General features: G+C 42.4%; 1 protein-coding gene across 9 annotated transcripts in view; it reads right to left on the reverse strand.

Annotated features, from left to right (window-relative positions):
* HHAT (hedgehog acyltransferase) overlaps positions 1–20,046 on the reverse strand; it is a 476,499-nt gene that overhangs the window by 88,659 nt on the left and 367,794 nt on the right. For 6 of the 9 annotated variants that reach the window (XM_053310551.1, XM_053310492.1, XM_053310544.1 and 3 more), the window contains 2 exons: positions 16,046–16,247; positions 2,927–3,071 (listed from right to left, as the gene is read on the reverse strand). In XM_053310551.1, coding sequence (XP_053166526.1) covers positions 2,927–3,071; positions 16,046–16,247 — 347 coding nt within the window. Of the gene's footprint in view, positions 1–618; positions 751–786; positions 861–2,926; positions 3,072–9,100; positions 9,198–16,045; positions 16,248–20,046 lie in introns of those variants that run through there. The other 3 variants (XM_053310496.1, XM_053310513.1, XM_053310561.1) reach the window with 3 other exon arrangements.

Raw genomic sequence — 20,046 nt, forward strand, 5'->3', positions numbered from 1 at the left:
TAACTGAAGGTAATTTAATGTCCCTTACAACTTCACTAGGAAGAAGTAATACAGTTGCCCTGTGCAGTCTTGAAATGAATTTTTGCTTTTCAGTATTATGTGCAGCTGCCTATCCAGTGAATTGCTCAAAAGTGATGTTTCAAATCTTATTTACTGCACAATGAGAAGGATAGAATTTCTACAGAAAAACAATTATCCCTGAAGTACGTGGCAATCTGTATGACATGTACTGATGTAGTCAGCTCCTTTGATGGAGGGTGGTGGGGGTGGTGGAAACGTTTCTGTAATACTAGGCATTCCCTGCATCTGTTGAAGTAGGTTCTTGCCTACACAGGTTCAGGCTAAAATAATTTTGTGGGTTCCTTAAGGTGCCAGAGAACTCCATTTGTTCTAGGAAAAACAGCACAAACAGAACTATCTTGCAGCAATGTTGCTATTCTTGGATATACAAGGCTACCTGTTTTGTTCTGTGTCAAGGAGGACACGTGTAGACATTTTGGTGCCTGAAGCAAAAAATGAAATGCAAAATGCAAAAAATGGCATGCCAATTAGACAAAAAATAACAAACAAAATAATTGATTATTTGTTACCCTATAATGTTACTCCAAAATCTGTTGCCAATCAATGGTTGAGCCAACCATACATATGAAGAGCAGTCTCCTTTTTGTAGAATCACATGCATCAAGAAGACCATGAATCAATGTAATCGCAGCTGAATGATACAGGCACAAAAGTTCCCAGTCTTGGGCACTGTAGGAAGAGGTATGTCACACTTCAAACCACTGCAAATCAAACCATTGACATTCCCCTTCCTTTTTTCTCCACCATAATTCAATATGTTGAGTTTTTCCTCAAAACTTCTATTAAAAAATAAAATAAAAACCTAAAGGAGTTTATATCCATGCCATTTTACCAGCTTTGCTACCATTTATCCAAATACCATCCATCAACATCTGAAGTCTATGTTTAAGAAAGCATGCAATCATTTCCATCAGTAGGAGCAATATGTTGTGCCCAAATCTGAGTTGCATCATTGAAACCTGAAGATGTCCCCACAAACGTCTCTTGAAATACAAAACTAATTCCCAACATTTGAATCACAAAACATATATACATTCACAAAGGTCGGTGTCTACAATCAAAATTTCAAGTCCCCTCCCCCCCCTCAACTCATAGTTAGAATGTGGACATTTTGTTCCAACTTTGTTTCTAATATAACCTCAGGAAGGGATGACTCCAAGGGGTAGCAGGTGCTCCCCTGCATATATTTCCCACTCCCCCTTTCACTCCCCCACCAGACTGGAACTTTACAGCAAAGTGTCAGACAACAGTACAGTATATTGTGGTCCTATATTGTGGTTCTTGAATTTATTATATGAAAATTATATTATAAGAGCCCCTGGTGGCGCAGTGGTAAAACTGCTGCCCTGTAACCAGAAGGTTACAAGTTCAATCCTGACCAGGGGCTCAAGGTTGACTCAGCCTTCCATCCTTCCGAGGTCAGTAAAATGAGTACCCAGAATGTTGGGGGCAATATGCTACATCATTGTAAACCGCTTAGAGAGCTCTGGCTATAGAGCGGTATATAAATGTAAGTGCTATTGCTATTGCTATTGCTAAAAGGCCCCCATTGTATAAAGAAACTTCATTCACTCACTCCACTATTCCAGAACAGGTTGTAAAAGTCCATGCAGCCAAGTAGGTAGAAGACACATTACCCATTAATTATCTTACCACAATAAATATTTAATAAGGCTCTACGCATGATCTGTGTGCAGAGCCGAAAGGGGTTCAGCAGGGAGAGCGGGCTTGACCCACTCTCCCACAGATGATCATGCACCCCGCTCAGGTGGGTGAATTGCCCGCCCAGACGAGGGGTGGCTTGGCTCCAGAGTGCCCACGCTCAGCCGCGGTTTGCCCAGCAGCTCTGGGGTTTGGGAAGTGCCACTGTGCGGTGCCTCACGCCCCAGTAATGCACTGCACAAGTGTGTGGTGCACTTCTGGGATCCCCCACCCCTCTCCCCCCTCCCCAAGTGAGCCCACCACAGCTGCGAGCAGCCGCAGCTGACACACAATTGCAGAAATGAGGTTGACGGAGCGGGAGCTCCATTAACCTCATTTAAGGGGGAGGGTATTTAGGCAGGCTTGCCACCGTGGAGCCACCGGGCTTGCCTGCAAGTCCGGTGGTTCTCACAAGCGAGCAAAACTGGACTATGGGAGTCCAGACTGATTTTGCTTGCTCATGGGAATAGCTTCAATGTATAGTAAAATCCTTGGTCCCCTAATAATGTTCTTCGTTACCCCTTTGCTTCTCCAGACCAGCTGTTCTAGATTCACTTCTGCATCAGGACTAAATGGACACATTCTTCTGGGAAATGGGTAGACCATCAGTGATGGCCTTGCTTTTTAGAACAGGCTTCCTTGGAAGATCCACCTGGTTCTTTCTTTACTGCCATTTCAATGGTTTGGGGTTTTTTTAAAGCCAAGCTTTCTATTCCAAAAGGCATTTTCCTGTAGTTGACTTTGTGGAGTGCAATGTTTTTAACTGCCGCTGCTTAGTTTATGTGGCTTTGGCTTTTAGGCTTGTTATGAGTTTTTATGAATTTTGTTTATTGTTTTATTGCATTTTATTGCCCTGTATATGTCACACTGATTGCCATTTTGGCAGAAAATGCATCTCAAATGTGCCCGAGAAAAATCACACACACCCAAAAAACAATGTTCCGGCTGAAGGCCAGAAAGCCAGCTCCAACTGCTGCTGTATCCATGCCAAGGGCAAGATGTCTTAGTTGGAGGAAGAGCAAAGAGCGCCATCACATGTGAAGCAGCAACATCCAACAGAGTACCCCCCGCCTACAAGTCTGTCAGAATCAGATTCAGTCAGATACTTCTAATTACAAATTATGTTCGATTCAAGATAACTTACCTTCAATGAAGATTCTGTTCCAGTAGATTCTCCCAACATGATTTCCTCCAAGAAAGATGAGGTTGGAAAAAATCAAGAACATCGTAGAGACAGATGCCAGAGCTGCATGGAGTCGACGACAACCTCTTGGGGACAAACAATGGTTCTGAAAAGAAATAGAAAGGCAGCTTACAATACAAGCAAGGTAGGAGACTCATTATTTACACATATAAGTAATTATGATAGTGGGTGGCATCATATAGGGTGGTGGGTGGCATCATGGCACTGCCTCCACCCTACATGTTTTCCATTGCACATCTGCAACAAGCTTACATGTGTACCATATAGAAATATTACGGACGAAATGGAATGCACATTCAGAGCCTGCTCTCCAAGCTTCTGAAAGGGGCTTGTTTTGACATTGGAAAAGCGAAAATACATTCTTGTGTTGTTAGGACACTTGCTATCAGGATGTTGAAGCTATAGGAGTGGGGAGAAGTCCTTGTTGTCTCTTGTACCTTTTAAAGCAACATATCATCACACCAGAAAGAATTTCTAAGTGCAGCAAAAGTCATTGCAGAGAGCACACTGGCTTTGCACATTGTATTTAAAGGAAGTTACCTTATAGGGATAGTTGTAAAGCACCTTGAAATTTACTTCAGCAAAAAATTCCATAAGAGTCAATGGTTGTTTTCCATAAGTGCCATCTACTTGTTTATTAAAATTATTTATATGTTTTTGTCTCATAAATGGCATTCCAGGTAGCATTTAATAGGGGGAAATCATTAAAGTATCAGCTAGAAAACAATAGTCTTAAGTATGGATATGGGAGACAGAAATAACAACATGCTAGTATACAGCAAATAAAACAGTTCAACACTCCAGCAATTCCAGCAGCTGATGGACCAGCCAACTAATCACCAAAGCAATGATATAAAACCAGCCAATCCAAAAATCCAAAAGTTCAGATAAATAGGGCAGACTTTCCGTGGCAGCTAAAATATGATGCCAGATGTATCTCTCATGAGAGAGAGTTCCAATGTTATGGTGCAATCACCGAAAAGGTCCTCTCTGGAGCAGCCATCTTCCTCGCCTCCTAGTCGGGGCACCTGAAGAAGGGCCACTGTTGTTGATCTCGGCTGCCAGGAAGGTTCATATGAGAATTAGGGGTGTTTCAGACATGTGATTTATTTCTCCGGAGCACCTGGGCAATTCACTTGTTCTACATACTGCATGACAATTAAATAGGTATTCGAAATGCTTGCCAAATCCATATGTTGGGGAGGGGGGTTAGGAGTGATTATTTTACCTATATTAATTACACTGATACGCTCATTATAAGATACTAAAAAGTAGTTAAAACTAATTTTCTTCATTATTTTATTTGCAATTTAATCTTCAACTAGCTGACCTGGCGCAGAGCATCTGCACCCCTAGTTCTCCATCTGCCCTTCCCCTTCCTCCAGCCATTCTCCCCACTCCCTTCAGCCCCAGTCCATTCTCCTCTCTTCAGTCCCAGTTCGTTCTCACCCGTGGCCAGGCCGGCTGCTGCTTCCTCTCCCCACCCGGCGGCCAAGCTGGCCTCCGCTTCCTTCCCCCACCTGGCTGCCAAGCCAGCCGCTGCTTCCTCTTGCTGGCCGCTCGCCTTCCTCTCCCCCTCCCCTTATGAATCTTGCCAGAGTTGCCATGCATGGGATTAGCCACGGGTACATCTTAGATAATTATAGATACAGATATGTCAGGAAGCCGGTCTTGAAACCTGGCTGTGAACCTCCATGTTCCCCCACATTTATTCATACATTACAGTTCTATACCTCTACATCATGTCTTGTGGCGGGTTACAAATCAAACAATAAAACCAGAATTAAAACCAAATTAAAACATTTATACAGATTTTAAAACAATTTAAAACAGCAGGACAACAATAAAAACCAATTTACAGCTTAGTCAAAGGCTTTGTGAAATACATATTTTGAGCACTCTTTTAAAACCTGCTAGAAATGGGAAAGCTCTTACAATGGGGATGAGCAATGAATACTGGGTTCTCTATATCAAACACACAAGAAGAAATAAGATCCCCCCTATATAATAAATGATGTATAACAAACATAGTTGATATGAGTGTCCTTTATGTTGACATAAGAAGTTATTTAAATCTAAAAACATGCTCCTCTTCTAATGGAACCAAGATTCTACCCAAGATAATACTTCATAAAGCCACACTTGTGAGGATAATACAGTCCACAGCATAAATGTCAAATACAATCTATATCGTACAAATCCACCAGCTTGCTATACTTTTTCAACAAGGTAGAAAATCTGGAATGGTATAGCAAGCTGGTGCTTTAGCATATCTTATTGTAGAAACAGAGGTGATTCTATGTATTAGTGGAGTCTGGAGCATATGGACCAATATCACCAGTGTTAGCAAGTTTATGGGATTTTTTCTGTTGCAAGCTGATTTTGTAGTATATCTTCCTGAAGCAATAGAGGTGATTCTACACATGAGTGGAACATATGGATTAATGCCACCAGTGTTATCAAATTGCATTGAAGCTTTCTAATTTCTCTAAGATTGTCATCCACTTGACAAAGTTTAACAACGAATCACCATTCGTCACCGGATCACCATTGTGGATTTGTATGATATATATTGTACAGAGAAGCTGTAAGCATCACTTCCTCCCCACTCATTCCTTCCTTCCCTCTTATTAGCATTATTGAGTGAAATGCAAGTCCCATTCACGTGCAAACAAGTGTCTGTACAATGTACATGTTTTTGTGTGAATGGCTGTATATACATTCATTTAAAAGTGAACCTGGGTATACACCCCTACAAATGCAGGGTACGGCTAGGAAGTTTATTTCTGTATGTGTGTTGAACATAGTGTGTGAACAACTATACTGTATATGTGCACAGATCTGTACAGTAAGACCTTGTCCAAATTATGGACAGGCTAGCCCAGCAATTCATATTCAATATGGCAAAATGAGTGAGATATCTTGAGGCTTATTTCTACTACAATATAATCATTGATAAGTAGTCACATCCTTTAAATTATTTTGATGATTAGATACAGAGTTGGAAAACAGATCAGAGGTGTTTAATGGCCCATTATTACCCCACACATCATTTTTCTGATTAGGGGTGACAAAATAATACTGTGCATTAGATCAGTTATCTTTATTATTATATTGCATGCTTGTCAACAAATTTTTAAAACTGAAGGAAGGGATGATTGAAATGTGTGCACAGTTAATTATGCCTACACCAACAATATGGACATCTGCACTTAATAGTTTTTTAACGTACAATGGACAAAACTTCCAAACTATGAACTTCATAGAAGTTATAAATGGGATATGAGAAACTAAACGTGGATGTTAAAACAACAGACAAATAGCTGATGATAGGATCAAATAGAGATTCTTCATGAGAGATTCTTCATGTTGTAGCTAATTATTTTCCATGTTTGATTAAAAAGAAACATAAAATGATGCCTGTCTTTTAATGTTGGCATTCAGGAATAGGATTACTTCCTATAATGTCACAAATAAATCCAGCACATTCCCCAAGAATGCTTAAAATGCTAGAAGTAAAACAAGTGTCTCTTGTAACCATACAAGTTGATATTTTGGATTGCGATAGAAATGGAAAGCATAAAGGTTTCATGTGAATCGTATACATGGACATAAACAATATAATTACAGTTTACTTATCTGCTGGAAATATGCCATAAATTCAACATCTGCCACTCTTGGAAGTAAATCTAGAATATGAGTAAGCACTTCTCGGGTAGGAAAGAGTGCTGGATATTTTGCTGTAAACATACACATCACAAAAATCAAACAAGAAAATGACAGAATGTAGTGCAGCATTTAAGCAATGGAAGTGACGAACTGGGAAAAAATATATTGCACATAATTCTCCTCTGCTTAACTCTGAAAACAAGAGCAACTCAAGGGGGCCACCCCTGAAGATGTTCCATGGAATTCAAACTCCTTTCACAGGTTTCTCTGACAGCATGAATTACAGGTGTCTTATAATAAGATGTGGATATGTATAAATATGTTATTTTAATAATATTTAAATAATAATAAAAATGTCTATCCCACAGCAGCATTTGTCTTAAGCTGCTTTATTACTCATTCATTAAGTATAGAAAGAAGTAACCTTATGTGGCTCAAAAGTGCCCAACGTCTTGGGCACTTTTGAGCCACATAAACCTGCCAGGGCCCTCTGTTCAGCATCTCAGGCCTTGCTCATGGCCCTGTCCCTAACTGAAATCAGGTTGGTGGGGACTAGAGACAGAGCCCTTTTGGTTGTGGCCCCTCAGCTTTGGAATGCCTGTCCCAGAGGCGGACTTAGCCATGGACCTTGGGGATTTGGACCGTGGCCTCCTGTCTTGGGGGGGCTCCAAATGTTTTTGGGGGGCTCCCCAGAGCCTCACTGCTGCCCCGCACCCACCATGCGAGTTAAATCTTTTAAGAGCCCCTGGTGGCGCAGTGGTAAAACTGCCGCCCTGTAACCAGAAGGTTACAAGTTCGATCCTGGCCAGGGGCTCAAGGTTGACTCAGCCTTCCATCCTTCCGAGGTCAGTAAAATGAGTACCCAGAATGTTGAGGGCAATATGCTAAATCATTGTAAACCGCTTAGAGAGCTCCGGCTATAAAAGCGGTATATAAATGTAAGTGCTATTGCTAAATACCTTTTTTCCAGCCAGGATGGAAGCAGAAATGGGGGTGGCCGGCGGGGTGAAGGCACTCAAGGGGAGAGACCAAGAGCTGGGGGTAGCCCTCAGGAGCTGGGGTCCTAGGTTCTTTGAACCCATCCACTCAATTATAGCTACACCCTGAATAGTGCATTGGTGAAATGGGCCCTTGCACCAATGCTAACTGTGTGTGCTTTGCACATCAAGCCAGTATTAATTTCAGGAGAGGTTCGTCTGCAGTTGCCACCAGCTCATCTGGTGGCTACTCAGGGATGGGCCTTCTCTGTTGCTGCCCCAAAGCTCCAGAATGCGCTTTCTGCTGAAATAAGAGCCTCCCCATCTCTTACAACTTTTAAAAAGGCAATCAACACACATTTGTTCACCCAGGATTTTAATTAGATACTGTTTTAAAAGACTGATGGTTTTTAATAGTTTTAACATTTTAAATTGTTGTAATGTTTTAACCTTTTTACTTGTTTTTATTGTTTTGTTGTAAACCACCCAGAGACTTGCGTTTTGGGCGGTATACAAATATGTAAAATAAATAAAGAACAAATTATGAAATAATTGCAAAACCAGAACTCAGTACAATCTGTCCATCTTTATTTTATTTTCAGATTAGCTGAAACATTTTGTTGTAGATTTTTCATCCAGAAATTGATAAAGATATTTCATTCATTCATTCAATTTCTATACTGCCCTTCCAGAAATGGCTCAGGGCAGTTTACACAAAGAAATAACAAACAAATAAGATGGAACCCTGTCCCCAAAGGGCTCACAATCTAAAAAGAAACATAAGATAGACACCAGCAACAGTCACTGGAGGTACTGTGCTGGGGGTGGACAGGGCCAGTTACTCTCCCCCTGCTAAATAAAGAGAATCACCATGTTAAAAGGTGCCTTTTTGCCAAGTTAGCAGGGGTCATATTTGTATGACTGATTTTTTAATATGACTGAATTTGAAGTTACAAAAATCAGAACAATTATTTTAATGCCTACACAGTTTGACTGGAGCAGATAAGAGTAATTATTAATTCTCAAATCAGTCTTTCTATTGACATATTTAATTCTGTTCATGTTCTAAGTTGCCTTATACAGAAGTACAAAAAAGTATGGAAGTGTCTGAACATCTATTCTACCTGAGTTGCCAAAAAGGAAGCAGTAATTCATCACTGAAAACCGGACAACAGTCAATCCAAAGAAAGAGCAAAACTATTTGTACTTCAAGTGCCTATAAATCTGTTGGTTTGTTTGAATGGACAGTTTGTTCAAATCAAAACTAATACAAAACCATTTGTACTACGTTGTCTCTTGGACGATCTCTTCTCAGGGAGAAAGAACAGAGGAAGTTTTACAGAAGTTAAGGTACATTCAGACAGACTGTAGTATTCTGGCAATCTGATACATCAATAAATACTATTTGATGATCTTTTGCTGAGTTTTTGTGAGTTCTGAGTTTTTTGAGGGCAAAAAATGCCATTTTGGGGAACATGAACATTTGGGGACATTTGTGAAAAACAACCCTACTTTCTCCTCTTTGGGGAATGTTCATGCAGATCAGTCATTGTTCTCCTGATTGCCTTAGGTAAAATGAAAAACAATAATAGACCTACACAACAGAAGATACAGGAACATTAGATAACTAGACATACTTTGCTCTTCACTTTGTTTCTTTCCTTCTTTGCTTTGTTTTGTTTCCTTAACTAGACTGGTCAAACACATATTACAATGAAATTATACAAGAGATATAGACTGTCACTAAAGTTTGCTGTTTGTATAAAATTTCAAAGTATTAGACCAGAGAGAGGGGAGAGAGAGGGAAGGGAGGGAGGGAGAGGAAAGGAATATAAAGGAGAGAGGTAGAGCATGCCTGGGCAGATTTGTAGGTTTGCAAAATTATCCCCCCCGCCGCAACATTCTTCACTGATTCCGAAAAGAACCAAACATGGCACTTGTAGGTGTTGTAGGAGGAGGACTTGACCTTTTCCTCTGAAGCTGAAATAAAGAAGCTTACCACTAGGGAGCTGGCTTTTTCAATTGTGATGGATTTCACCCAATCCCTTGGATGAATCATCTTCATGTACTATAATTTCATTTGATGTTTGTTTTTTACATCACTTGATGCAGAAAAGTTATATTAAAAGGTATAAAAAGAAAAAGTATAAAAAAGGTAGAAAAGTGACGCTTATCCTATTCCTTATCTTTGTTGAGAACAATATCTCCTAACTGCAGTAGCAAAAACATGCTTCTTCTGTTGCTTCTTCATTCTGGACTTACACATGGGAAATCTACTACGTACAGCAGCCGCCTGATGGGCTGATCCCAGGGCTGGCTCTGAAGTAGGGTCACTGTAGGCAGCAAACTGTGGGCCAGTTCTCAGGGGCAGCATGGCACGCACACACCCTAATGCCTATAGAGGAAGGAAGGCGAAGTGATACGGCATTTCCTCATCCTCTTCCCTTGGGGGAAAGGTTTGGAAGAAAGAAGGAATTGGGAGTGTGATTTTCATAGAAAAAAGAGAAAGGAAAAGGAGGGATGACAATTACTTCAGGTTCTCTGTTTTTTTGGCACTGGCTATATTGGGCAGCAGTGATAAAGGAAGATGCTGAAAGGCATCATCTCATACTGCATGGGAGGAGGCAATGGTAAGCCCCCTCCTGTATTCTACCAAAGAAAACCACATGGCTCTGTGGGTGCCAGGAGTCGACACCGACTTGATGGCACAACTTTACCTTTTATGGAAAGGACACATAGATATCTGTTTATACAGACACTGTGACCCAGTGGTGCACACGGGGGAGAGTGGATGATCATGTGCTTATGAAGCATTGTGCAAGCAGGGTTTCTCACCCTGTTCCTCTGGATTATCTTATTTTATTTATTTATATTTATTTTTACATTTTATATCCCACTCTTCCTCCAAGGAGCCCAGAGCGGAACTTACGTTCCTCCTACATAGTTAGTTGTTTATTTACGATCTTAGATCAAACAGTAATACAAGCAGAATATACTCAGTAGGAAAAAAGCAAAAACAGAAACTAAAATATTGTCACATACATAAAATCAAGAACCTTTGGCAGTAGCTGATTGCTGTGCTCTAGCCTCTCTTAATTTGATTAGAATATAGCAGAATTTGGCAGCCGCCAAGGATATTGTTGGGTCCCTATCTTCTAATAAACATGTAAGAATCATTTCCTCTGAGTGGCTTTTGAAACCTTTCAGATACTGGGATAAGAAAAAGTCTCTTTCAGTGATATAAAGCAGGCAGTGTAGCAGTGAATGCTTCAATGTTTCAGGGGCAGATCCGCAAGGGCATAGTCTCTCATCATAGGGTTTTCTCTCAAATCTCCCTGATAACATTGCTGAGGGTAGGGCATTCAAGCGAGCTCTTGTAAACGCCCAGCAAAGTTTTGGGGAATAGATTGTATAAAAATAAGTGGCTGTGGCTGTTCCTCCTACATACTTACGTTCCTCCTCACAACAACCCTGTGAAGTAGGTTAGGCTGAGAGAGAAGTGACTGGCCCAGAGTCATCCAGCAAGTATCATGGCTGAATGGGGATTTGAACCTGGGTCTCCCCGGTCCTAGTCCAGCACTCTAACCACTACACCATGCTGGCTCTGTGGCTTCTAACCTAACAACTTGTATCTTGGTCTCTAATATGAGTTTCACTTTCTTCCAGTAAGCATTACGCTCCTTGAACTGTTTCTTTGAGCTTGAGATTGCCTTTTCCTCTGGGACTGTCAGAAATGGCCATGTCTTAGACAAAGTTTACCCTTAAGGACCTGGTTTCCAGTATAGCTGCCTATGGCCATAGCTAGGCTCTGAAAATGTACAAAGAGAGAGCTTTGTAAGAGAGCTGGCCTTTTGGTAGCAAGCATGAATTGTCTTCTTTGCTAGGCAGGGTCTGCCTTCATTTGCATTTGGATAACGACTACATGTGTGGACACTGAAAGATATTCCCCTTAGGGGATAGGGCCATTCTTGAAGAGCATCTACATGTCTGCATTCAGAAGGTTCCAAGTTCCCTCCCTGGCATCTCCAAGATAGGGCTGAGAGAGACTCCTGCCTGCAACCCTGAAGAAGCCACTGCCAATCTGTGCATATAATACTGAGCTAGACGGACCCATGGTCTGACTTGGTATAAGGTAGCTTCCTACGATCCTATGTAAACCAGAAAGAATTCAGTTTACGTTCCAAGTCTGTTGATATTTTAGAATTCACTTAAAATCATTTTTAGTCTACTTTCCAGTAGGCTTCTGAAATCACCCGGCATTCCGTGTGTGTCTGTGTGCCTGTATGCCTACCAAAACCGTGTGTGTGTGTGTGTGTGTGTGTGTGTGTGTGTGTGTGTGTGTGTCCCTATCAACTTTGCAATGCCTGGACCAATATGAACCAAATTGGTTACAGTTGCAGGGACACCTAAATGGTGTAGTTTGTGATGATGTCATGCACTCCAATTCAAGATGGCGGACACATAAAAATTTGAGGATCTCATTACAAACTACACCACTGAAGTATCCTTATTTGTCAGTCACTACAACTATGTGTCCATCTAGCTCAGTACTGTCTACACAGACTGGCAGTACCTACTCCAGGGTTGCAGGCAAGAGTCTCTCTCAGCTTTAACTTGGAGATGCCAGAGGGGCAACTTGGAACCTTCTGCATGCAAGCCTGCACTTTGGCAGTGAATGGAAGATTCCTCCCCAAAGGCTTGACAAAGAGAGCCAATGAGAAAGTGGGGTTGAACGGCGGCGGGGGGGACTTTCACAGGTGAGGGAAAGGAAGAATTTAGATACTACATATAGTAGTTCCTTCCCCCCACAACCAAAAAACCAAACCAAACCTGAACTAACTAAATCCAGAAGTAGCTTCATGACTTCAACTGATCTTCCACAGATGTGGTTTGAGGTTTGCAGAACCACACACAATTATTTTGACACTGACAGATTAAACATTTTAGCTCCAAATCACTGGTGAGTGACCTTTTCAGCAAGCGTGCCACAAATCCAGTCCAAAGTCTGAAGAAATGCCACTCTAATATGCACTACTATAGTACATAAGCACTTGGAAGGCTTTGCAGTTGTTTTGCTTCTGGTCCACTGAATCAGGAGGCAAGCACCAATGCGGCACAGAAGAAAGAGGAGGAAGTACGGGCTTGACTCTGGGCCACATCCCAGCATCTACTGCTCCTTTCTGGGGATGACACAACCCAACTGCAACTTTTGCCGTGCTGAATGGCACTTATGCTCTAATGCAGGGGTAGGCCACTTTGGATCTCCAGATGTTGCTGAACTACAATTCTCATCACCCCCAGTCACAATTGTGGCTGATGATGGGAGTTATAGTTCAACAACATCTGGAGAGCCAAGGTTGTCTACCCCTAATCTAATGTATTTAGCAACCATTTGTACAATAAAAGCAAATCACAGTGGAAAGAAACTGTCCTCTTTGCTGACTTCCCAGAATTTTAAACAGCAAAATCAATTACCATCATCATTTTGGCACCATCATATTTCACAGTGCCTCTTGTTCCACTTGGCTTATCACTGTGATCCACATATTCCATTAGGAGGCTTCAATATAAAGCATATGCCTTATTTGTAATGTCTTCTAAGTAGAAAAGCATAATCCAAACAATCTAATACGTTTTTAATATTTGCACATTTGATTGCACAATATAGAAATAGCACTTGTAGATGGAGATCTGGGTAACAATCGCCGTGTGAATCATTAATATTATGATTGATATCTAGTTCAATATCAGTAGGTTGCTTACCTGTAACTTAAGTTCTTCTAGTGCTCATCTGTCTGTTCACACCGATGGGCTCTTGCGCATGCGCAGGAGCCCCATCAGGAACCTTCTAAAGCTCTTTTTCTCTGCTACATTTTGGCAGTAGCTCCCCCCCTTTCCTTGGTGCCACATCAGTCTTCCCTCAGTTCAAGTGTCTGCTGATCTGAAAGAGACTGCAGCGGGGAGGAAGGGTGTGTGTGTGTGTGTTTGTATGGACAGATGACTACTAGAAGTAATGGGTAAGCAACCTGCTGTTCTTCTTCGTGGTCTCTGTCATTCACACCGATGGGCGCATTGCATGCTTATGTACCTGGAGGAGGGAACCAGTCACTGGAAGATGGAGTTCAATACAGCTCTACCAAATGCAGAATCCTGGCATGCCTTGACATCCAGCACGAAATGTGAGATTAAGGAGTTGGCATCGCCCAAGTAGCTGCTTGGCAGATGGTCTCCAGAGGGAGCTTGGTGGCAATTGCCCTAATGGAGTGGGCACAAATAGGGACTGGCAAGGGCTTCTTAGCAAGCTGGCAGGCCAGTGTAATAGGATCTACTATCTGGATAAGGTTTGGGAGGCAGGCTGTGAACCTAACATGTGTTTCCCATAAGATATGAATCCCATAAGATACAAATCCATAACATCCTTTTCTGATGTTGGTGGTGCGAAGAACAGAAAAAGCTAGTCCCCTCCTCACATCCAGGGAATGTAGGACTTTTTCAGCTTGGGATGCAGTCTTGGGAAAGAAGATAGGCAATGGGATGGTCTGAGATATATGAAAAGTGGAGACCACCTTAGGCAAGAAGTCTATGTCAGGTCACAAGTATACCTTGTCAATGTGAAAAACCGAGTACGGGGGATCTACCCAAAGTTCCCACATTGCAAACTCTGTGAGCCGGAGTGATAGCAACCAGAAAAATCACCTTCCAGTAGGGGTGTGCACGGAACCAGTCCGGCACTGGGGTGGGGGGTTCTAAAAAGAATAGGGGGGGGGCTTTACTCACCCCTTCCAAGAAAGTCCGTATTCTATGTATTAATCGGGCGGCAGGGTGCCGCCCGCTTCAATCTCCGGCGCGGGCTCCTTTTTGTAAACAATCGGGCGGCAGGGTCGCTCCCAGTCCCTGCCGCCCGCCCTCCTCAACTTTAAACGTCAAGCCGAGCAGGCCTCCCTCGGCTGGCGGCCGCCCCCTGTAGGTATCAGGGGGTTCCCCCCTCCCCGCTGCCCCCTTCTTGAAAGATGGTTCCCCCATTACCAAGGGACGGCAGGAGAACTCCCTGCCGTCCCCTTCCCCCTTGCCGGCTGGGCTGCAACTGGCTTCTAGGAAGCCTTTCGCGCGCCTGCGCGAAAGGCTTCCTAGAAGCCAGTTGCAGCCCAGCCGGCAAGGCAAGCGGACTTGGGCAAGCGCTAAAGTAAAGTAAAGTAGCGAGCGGGCGGCGGGAGAGCTCCCTGCCATCCGCTTGCCTTGCCGGCTGGGCTGCAACAGGCTTCTAGGAAGCCTTTCGCGCAGGCGCGCGAAAGGCTTCCTAGAAGCCAGTTGCAGCCCAGCCGGCAAGGGGGAAGGGGACGGCAGGGAGTTCTCCTGCCGTCCCTTGGTAATGGGGGAACCATCTTTCAAGAAGGGGGCAGCGGGGAGGGGGGAACCCCCTGATACCTACAGGGGGCGGCCGCCAGCCGAGGGAGGCCTGCTCGGCTTGACGTTTAAAGTTGAGGAGGGCGGGCGGCAGGGACTGGGAGCGACCCTGCCGCCCGATTGTTTACAAAAAGGAGCCCGCGCCGGAGATTGAAGCGGGCGGCACCCTGCCACCCGATTAATACATAGAATACGGACTTTCTTGGAAGGGGTGAGTAAAGCCCCCCCCCTATTCTTTTTAGAACCACCCACCCGAACCAAAACCACCCCGTGCCGGACCGGTCTGGAGGCCTTTAGAATGGCCTCCGAACCGGTCCGTGCACATGACTACCTTCCAGGTGAGCAGGTGGAGATCACACAGGGCAAGGGGTTTGAAGGGCTTATTCATTAACTGGGTAAGAATTCAGGGCAAGTCCCCAAGGCTGTGAGGTATTTCAGGGTAGGTATGGGCTAGCCCGTTGAGGAAACACTTCACAGTAGGGTCCTGAAAGGGTAAGGGTTTGTGGTTGTTTGCAAGGTAGAACATAACAGCTGCCATGTGTACCCGGACTGAGGACAAAGCCAGTCCAGAGCTTTTCAGATGTAAGAGGTAGGAGAGTATGAGGTTGTCAATTCATCCTGATTATGACCGAGCTGCTCAATATAGTTGACAAAACATTTCCAGTTACTTCGGTATGTCTTTCTGGCCATAGGTTTACAGGCAGTTTTCATGAGGCCGGTCACGGAAGACACCACTCCGTGAGGTGAAGGCACATCTGGGTGTAGTACTCTTTCCTGCTGCTGAGTGAGTAGGCTCGGAATGTGTGGTAAGTGATACCATCCCCCTGTTGCCATCATTCGCAAGTGAGGAAACCATGGCCTAAAGCTCAAAAAGAGCTTCTCAACAGAGCTTCCACGCAGGTGCAAAACCCCATCGAGAGACCACGAAGAAGATCTAAGCAATTAAAATCTAGTTCAAAGCCCAAATTTGGATCTCGTGAACATGAAAAGGCAGAGGAAATTAACTTACAATGAAATTATGGAAACCTGGGAGAGAAACCAGCCTCTTCACTCCATTTTCGGCAGTTACTCCAAGCCAATTAAGTACAGCCCAGGACCAAAGGTAGTTATGGCCACCATGCCAATAGCTTACAAAAGCAAATGTGATTGCTGTGGAAAACATCATCTTAAACATGCTGCAGCGGGATCCTCCCATTGGGATGTAAATGTACCTGCAAGGGAAATCATAAACAGAAATAATTAAGACTTCACCAAACCTTCAAAGATACAGCTACTGCAATATATGTATTTGTTTTTAAAAGCTGTGCTAAAGTGTTGCTTTATTTAAATACCTAGAATTTTTAATTTACAAACCTCTCTAGTTTCTTTAAGACAGTGGATCACATGCTACCATGTGGCAAGATGACACATCATTTTCCAATGGAAGTGACTATTAATTGAGCACACAGGCTAAGTTGCAATTTCAATGCAAAGGGGCAGTTTAACTTATTGAAGATGAGGGTGGGGCCTGGTCAACTTAAATGATACCAATTAACCATCAAACATTAATGTGGACCAACCACTCACCTAATCACCTTAAAATAATAAACATACAATTTATTATATCCTTGTGCATTTTTTATCTTCCCACATGGAATTATTAATGACAATTTAATATAGTTGAATAAAATATTTAGTTTTAAATATTTTGTTCAAATCTTATCATTTTAAGTAATTGAAAGGAAAATTTATTTCTTTAGAAATACGCCTGGCTTTTAATGATGGCTTGGATCTGATGTGTCACTTGCACAAATGGAAGGCACCTCCTCCTAGAGATGTTTTATTTTTGCCAACTTCTGATCATCTACCCCCTGCACCAATTCCTGTCCCCATACCACACTCCACGTTGTTACAGAGGGAAGCCCCAGTGTCAGCGTGGATTATTTTGATCCAAGGCTTGGAAATTATAAAATGATTACTATATTTCTTTAAAAATTGTTTAAAGGGGAAAAGGTAATTTCCACCACATCCTGCAAGTGGAGCTGCAAATTAAATTTGAACCTGTTGCTGAAGATGCAGCACTGTGACAAGTCCTCTCTGTCCATAATTTACACCATTTCCTCATGTCATCTGTTTCTCTGGCTTTGTTCCACTTTGGCAGAGACAGTGGTGGAGGTGAGGAAATGGCATGGCATAATGATGTCAAGACATCGGGTTAGTTGTATTACTTGTTACCGAGTGACAAAAATCAACACAGGACTGCCATGTAGTCCTGCTCTAAGTTTTCATTTTCAATCAGGACATGGAAAAAACAAAACAAAATAGAACTCTATCCTCTTAAAGTTTGCAGCAATCAAGGTTCCACTGATTTTTAGAAAAAAGTGAAATTTCCTTTCCAGTCTCACTTTGAAGAAACAAGCACAAATTGTACATGATCAGAAAGATACATCTAATCAAAGGAAGCAATTAGAGTGTCAAACATTTATTCTCAAATTCGTCTGACATCTCCAAGTAGCCACCTTTCTTTCCGAATGACAGCCAGTGTCAGTCTTTGAAATCTTTCTGTTAAACCAGTTAATCAATGACATTTCCCCAGGGAAGATTTGGTGTTTGATTATCAGATTCTGGGCTCAGACACACAACACTAGAAGTAGTGAATGCTAGATGTAAGAAGTAGAGCACTTAATCTTTCCAAATCTCTAGGTTCTACAAGAGTTATACACGTATAATAAAGAGAGGTGACATAAATGATATGAAAGTGTGTTCTAAGTGCTACCATCCCACTGCAGACTAATACTCCATTCAAGAGACTGCCTTAGGTGTAGTTTTGTAACTGCAGAAAAGCTCTTTGGGGTGAACATGCACAAGATTGCTGTCAACATGGAAAACAGGCAGCTCCAAAGCTCCACTTTTTGTTCTATGCATGTAAACAGATGCTACATGCCGCTGCATCCAGGTAAACTGAACAATGTTGATGTGTATGCAGATCAGACCAGATCTGCACAAATGAGCAGAGGCGTAACTAGGGAAAATGGCGCCCGGGGCAAGCACTGAAATGGCGCCCCCCCGCCCCCCCCCCACATACTACATTATACTTAGGTTTTTCCTCACAAGTGCCCACCGCCGCCAAGCCAGGCCACTGACTGGCCGCCAGGCGCCAGCAAAGCAATGCGGGGGGGGCGCGGGCAGCGTGGAAGGGACCGATGCGCTCCCTTGACTGCTGCAGCGCTGCTGCACTGAGCAGGAAACATTTGTATTGACAAAAAATTAAAAAAAATTAAAAAATATATTTTTTTGTCATGGCGGCGCCCCCCACGTGACCAGAAAAGATGGCGCCCGGGGCACATGCCCCCCCTGCCCCCCTATAGTTACGCCTCTGCAAATGAGCCACCAAAGTTCTAATGCCACAGAGAGGTTAATAATGGAATGCTTTTCAACAGAGTCCATTCACACATTCAGCTACCAGTTGTCAAATGCAATCATGTAGATGCTTGTGCAAAAGAGCCCTACTTTTATCACATTGTCCAGTTCTTCTATCTTTGGATGTACCATCCTTGCAATGGTGAAAAAAATCCTTGAATGAGTAACAATAACAATTGTCTTGCAAGTTGTATCTGCACATGTATATGTAAAAAATATAGCATCTCAGTAAATTGAGCAGAAACTTATTTCTTTTCTCTGTGTTTGAGAATAAAGTCTTGCAATGGTGAAAAAAGTCCTTATAGGCTTGCCCGGGATTCTTAAGCCCATTTCGAAATTAGTCCATCTTCAGAGAACTACAATATTCAAATTTCCTCCTCCCTGAGCTCTAACAATGATAGCTCGACAAACAAATCTTTATGGAGGCAGCCTTTCCTCCTATACCTTGTTCAACAAGAAAATAAGTTTCTGCTCAGTTTACTGAGATGCTATATTTTTTACATATGTATGTGCAGATACAACTTGCAAGACAATTGTTATTGTTACTCATTCAAGGACTTTTTTCACCATTGCAAGACTTTATTCTTAAAACAGAAAAGTAACATACTTGTTTCGCTGTTTTTTCTAACATACAAGTAACATACTTATGCTGTTTTTTCTAACACATGAATGGTTGTGAATTGAATTTGTATTCATCCTCTACGATGATTTTTTGTTCAATTTACTGAGGTAATATCTTTGACATATGTATGTGCAGATATAACTTGCAAGACAATTGTTATTGCTGTTTATTTATTCTATGACCATTAATATAGTATCTTCAGTCACAGAAAAAATGGATACATGTGTTCTGTCTAATTCCTCCATATAGATTCCTATATACAGCACAACTTGTGTTTTTGCATTTTTTTGGCATTTTTTGAGGCCCCTCTGTCCCATTATTGTGCACGGTTTCTTTTTTGTTTTTTCCTGTTATTTGGCGTGCATCCCGCTTGTTTTCTGCACAGGGGGGAAAGGCATTCAGTCTTCTGACTTTTACTATCTAGTGTCAGCAATTGATTAAGTGAGCAGCATTAATTTCATTTTGCTGATAAAAAACCTCAGAGGTGAATCTTTGGGGATGCGGGTGAAGTATCAACAGTAGAAATGCCACCGGATTAAGCAAGGGCAATGACACCACTGACGTTGGGCTTGGAATTAGAACTTATTATATTAATAATTCTTGAAGCAATGATCAGTAAAAATTCATCTACCCATAGTGGTGTAAGAACACAAAAGTGACATGGCCTCTACCCAGTAGATCTGGAGGCAAAGGTCATACTTGCAGATAACTTTATCAAGGCAACATCTGAAGTTTTTCCACAGTCACCAAACAGCAACATGGCTATTTTTATTTAAAAAAATTTAGTGAATGTGGCTGACTTGTAGACTAATGAAGTGCTCATGCAGCAAAGCTGTGAGGGTGTTACACAGGAGTAGTGATTTTTTTTTTTTTTTTTTTTGGTTTCCCCTTCATTTTGAAGGAAACTGTAACTGTCAAAAATATGTCCCTGAGGGTCATGCAGCCCTCAGGGACACATTTTCAGGAGTCACAAGGGCTTCAGAGGGAAG

This window comes from Hemicordylus capensis, chromosome 1 (genome assembly GCF_027244095.1).
Source record: "Hemicordylus capensis ecotype Gifberg chromosome 1, rHemCap1.1.pri, whole genome shotgun sequence".
Taxonomy (NCBI): domain Eukaryota; kingdom Metazoa; phylum Chordata; class Lepidosauria; order Squamata; family Cordylidae; genus Hemicordylus; species Hemicordylus capensis.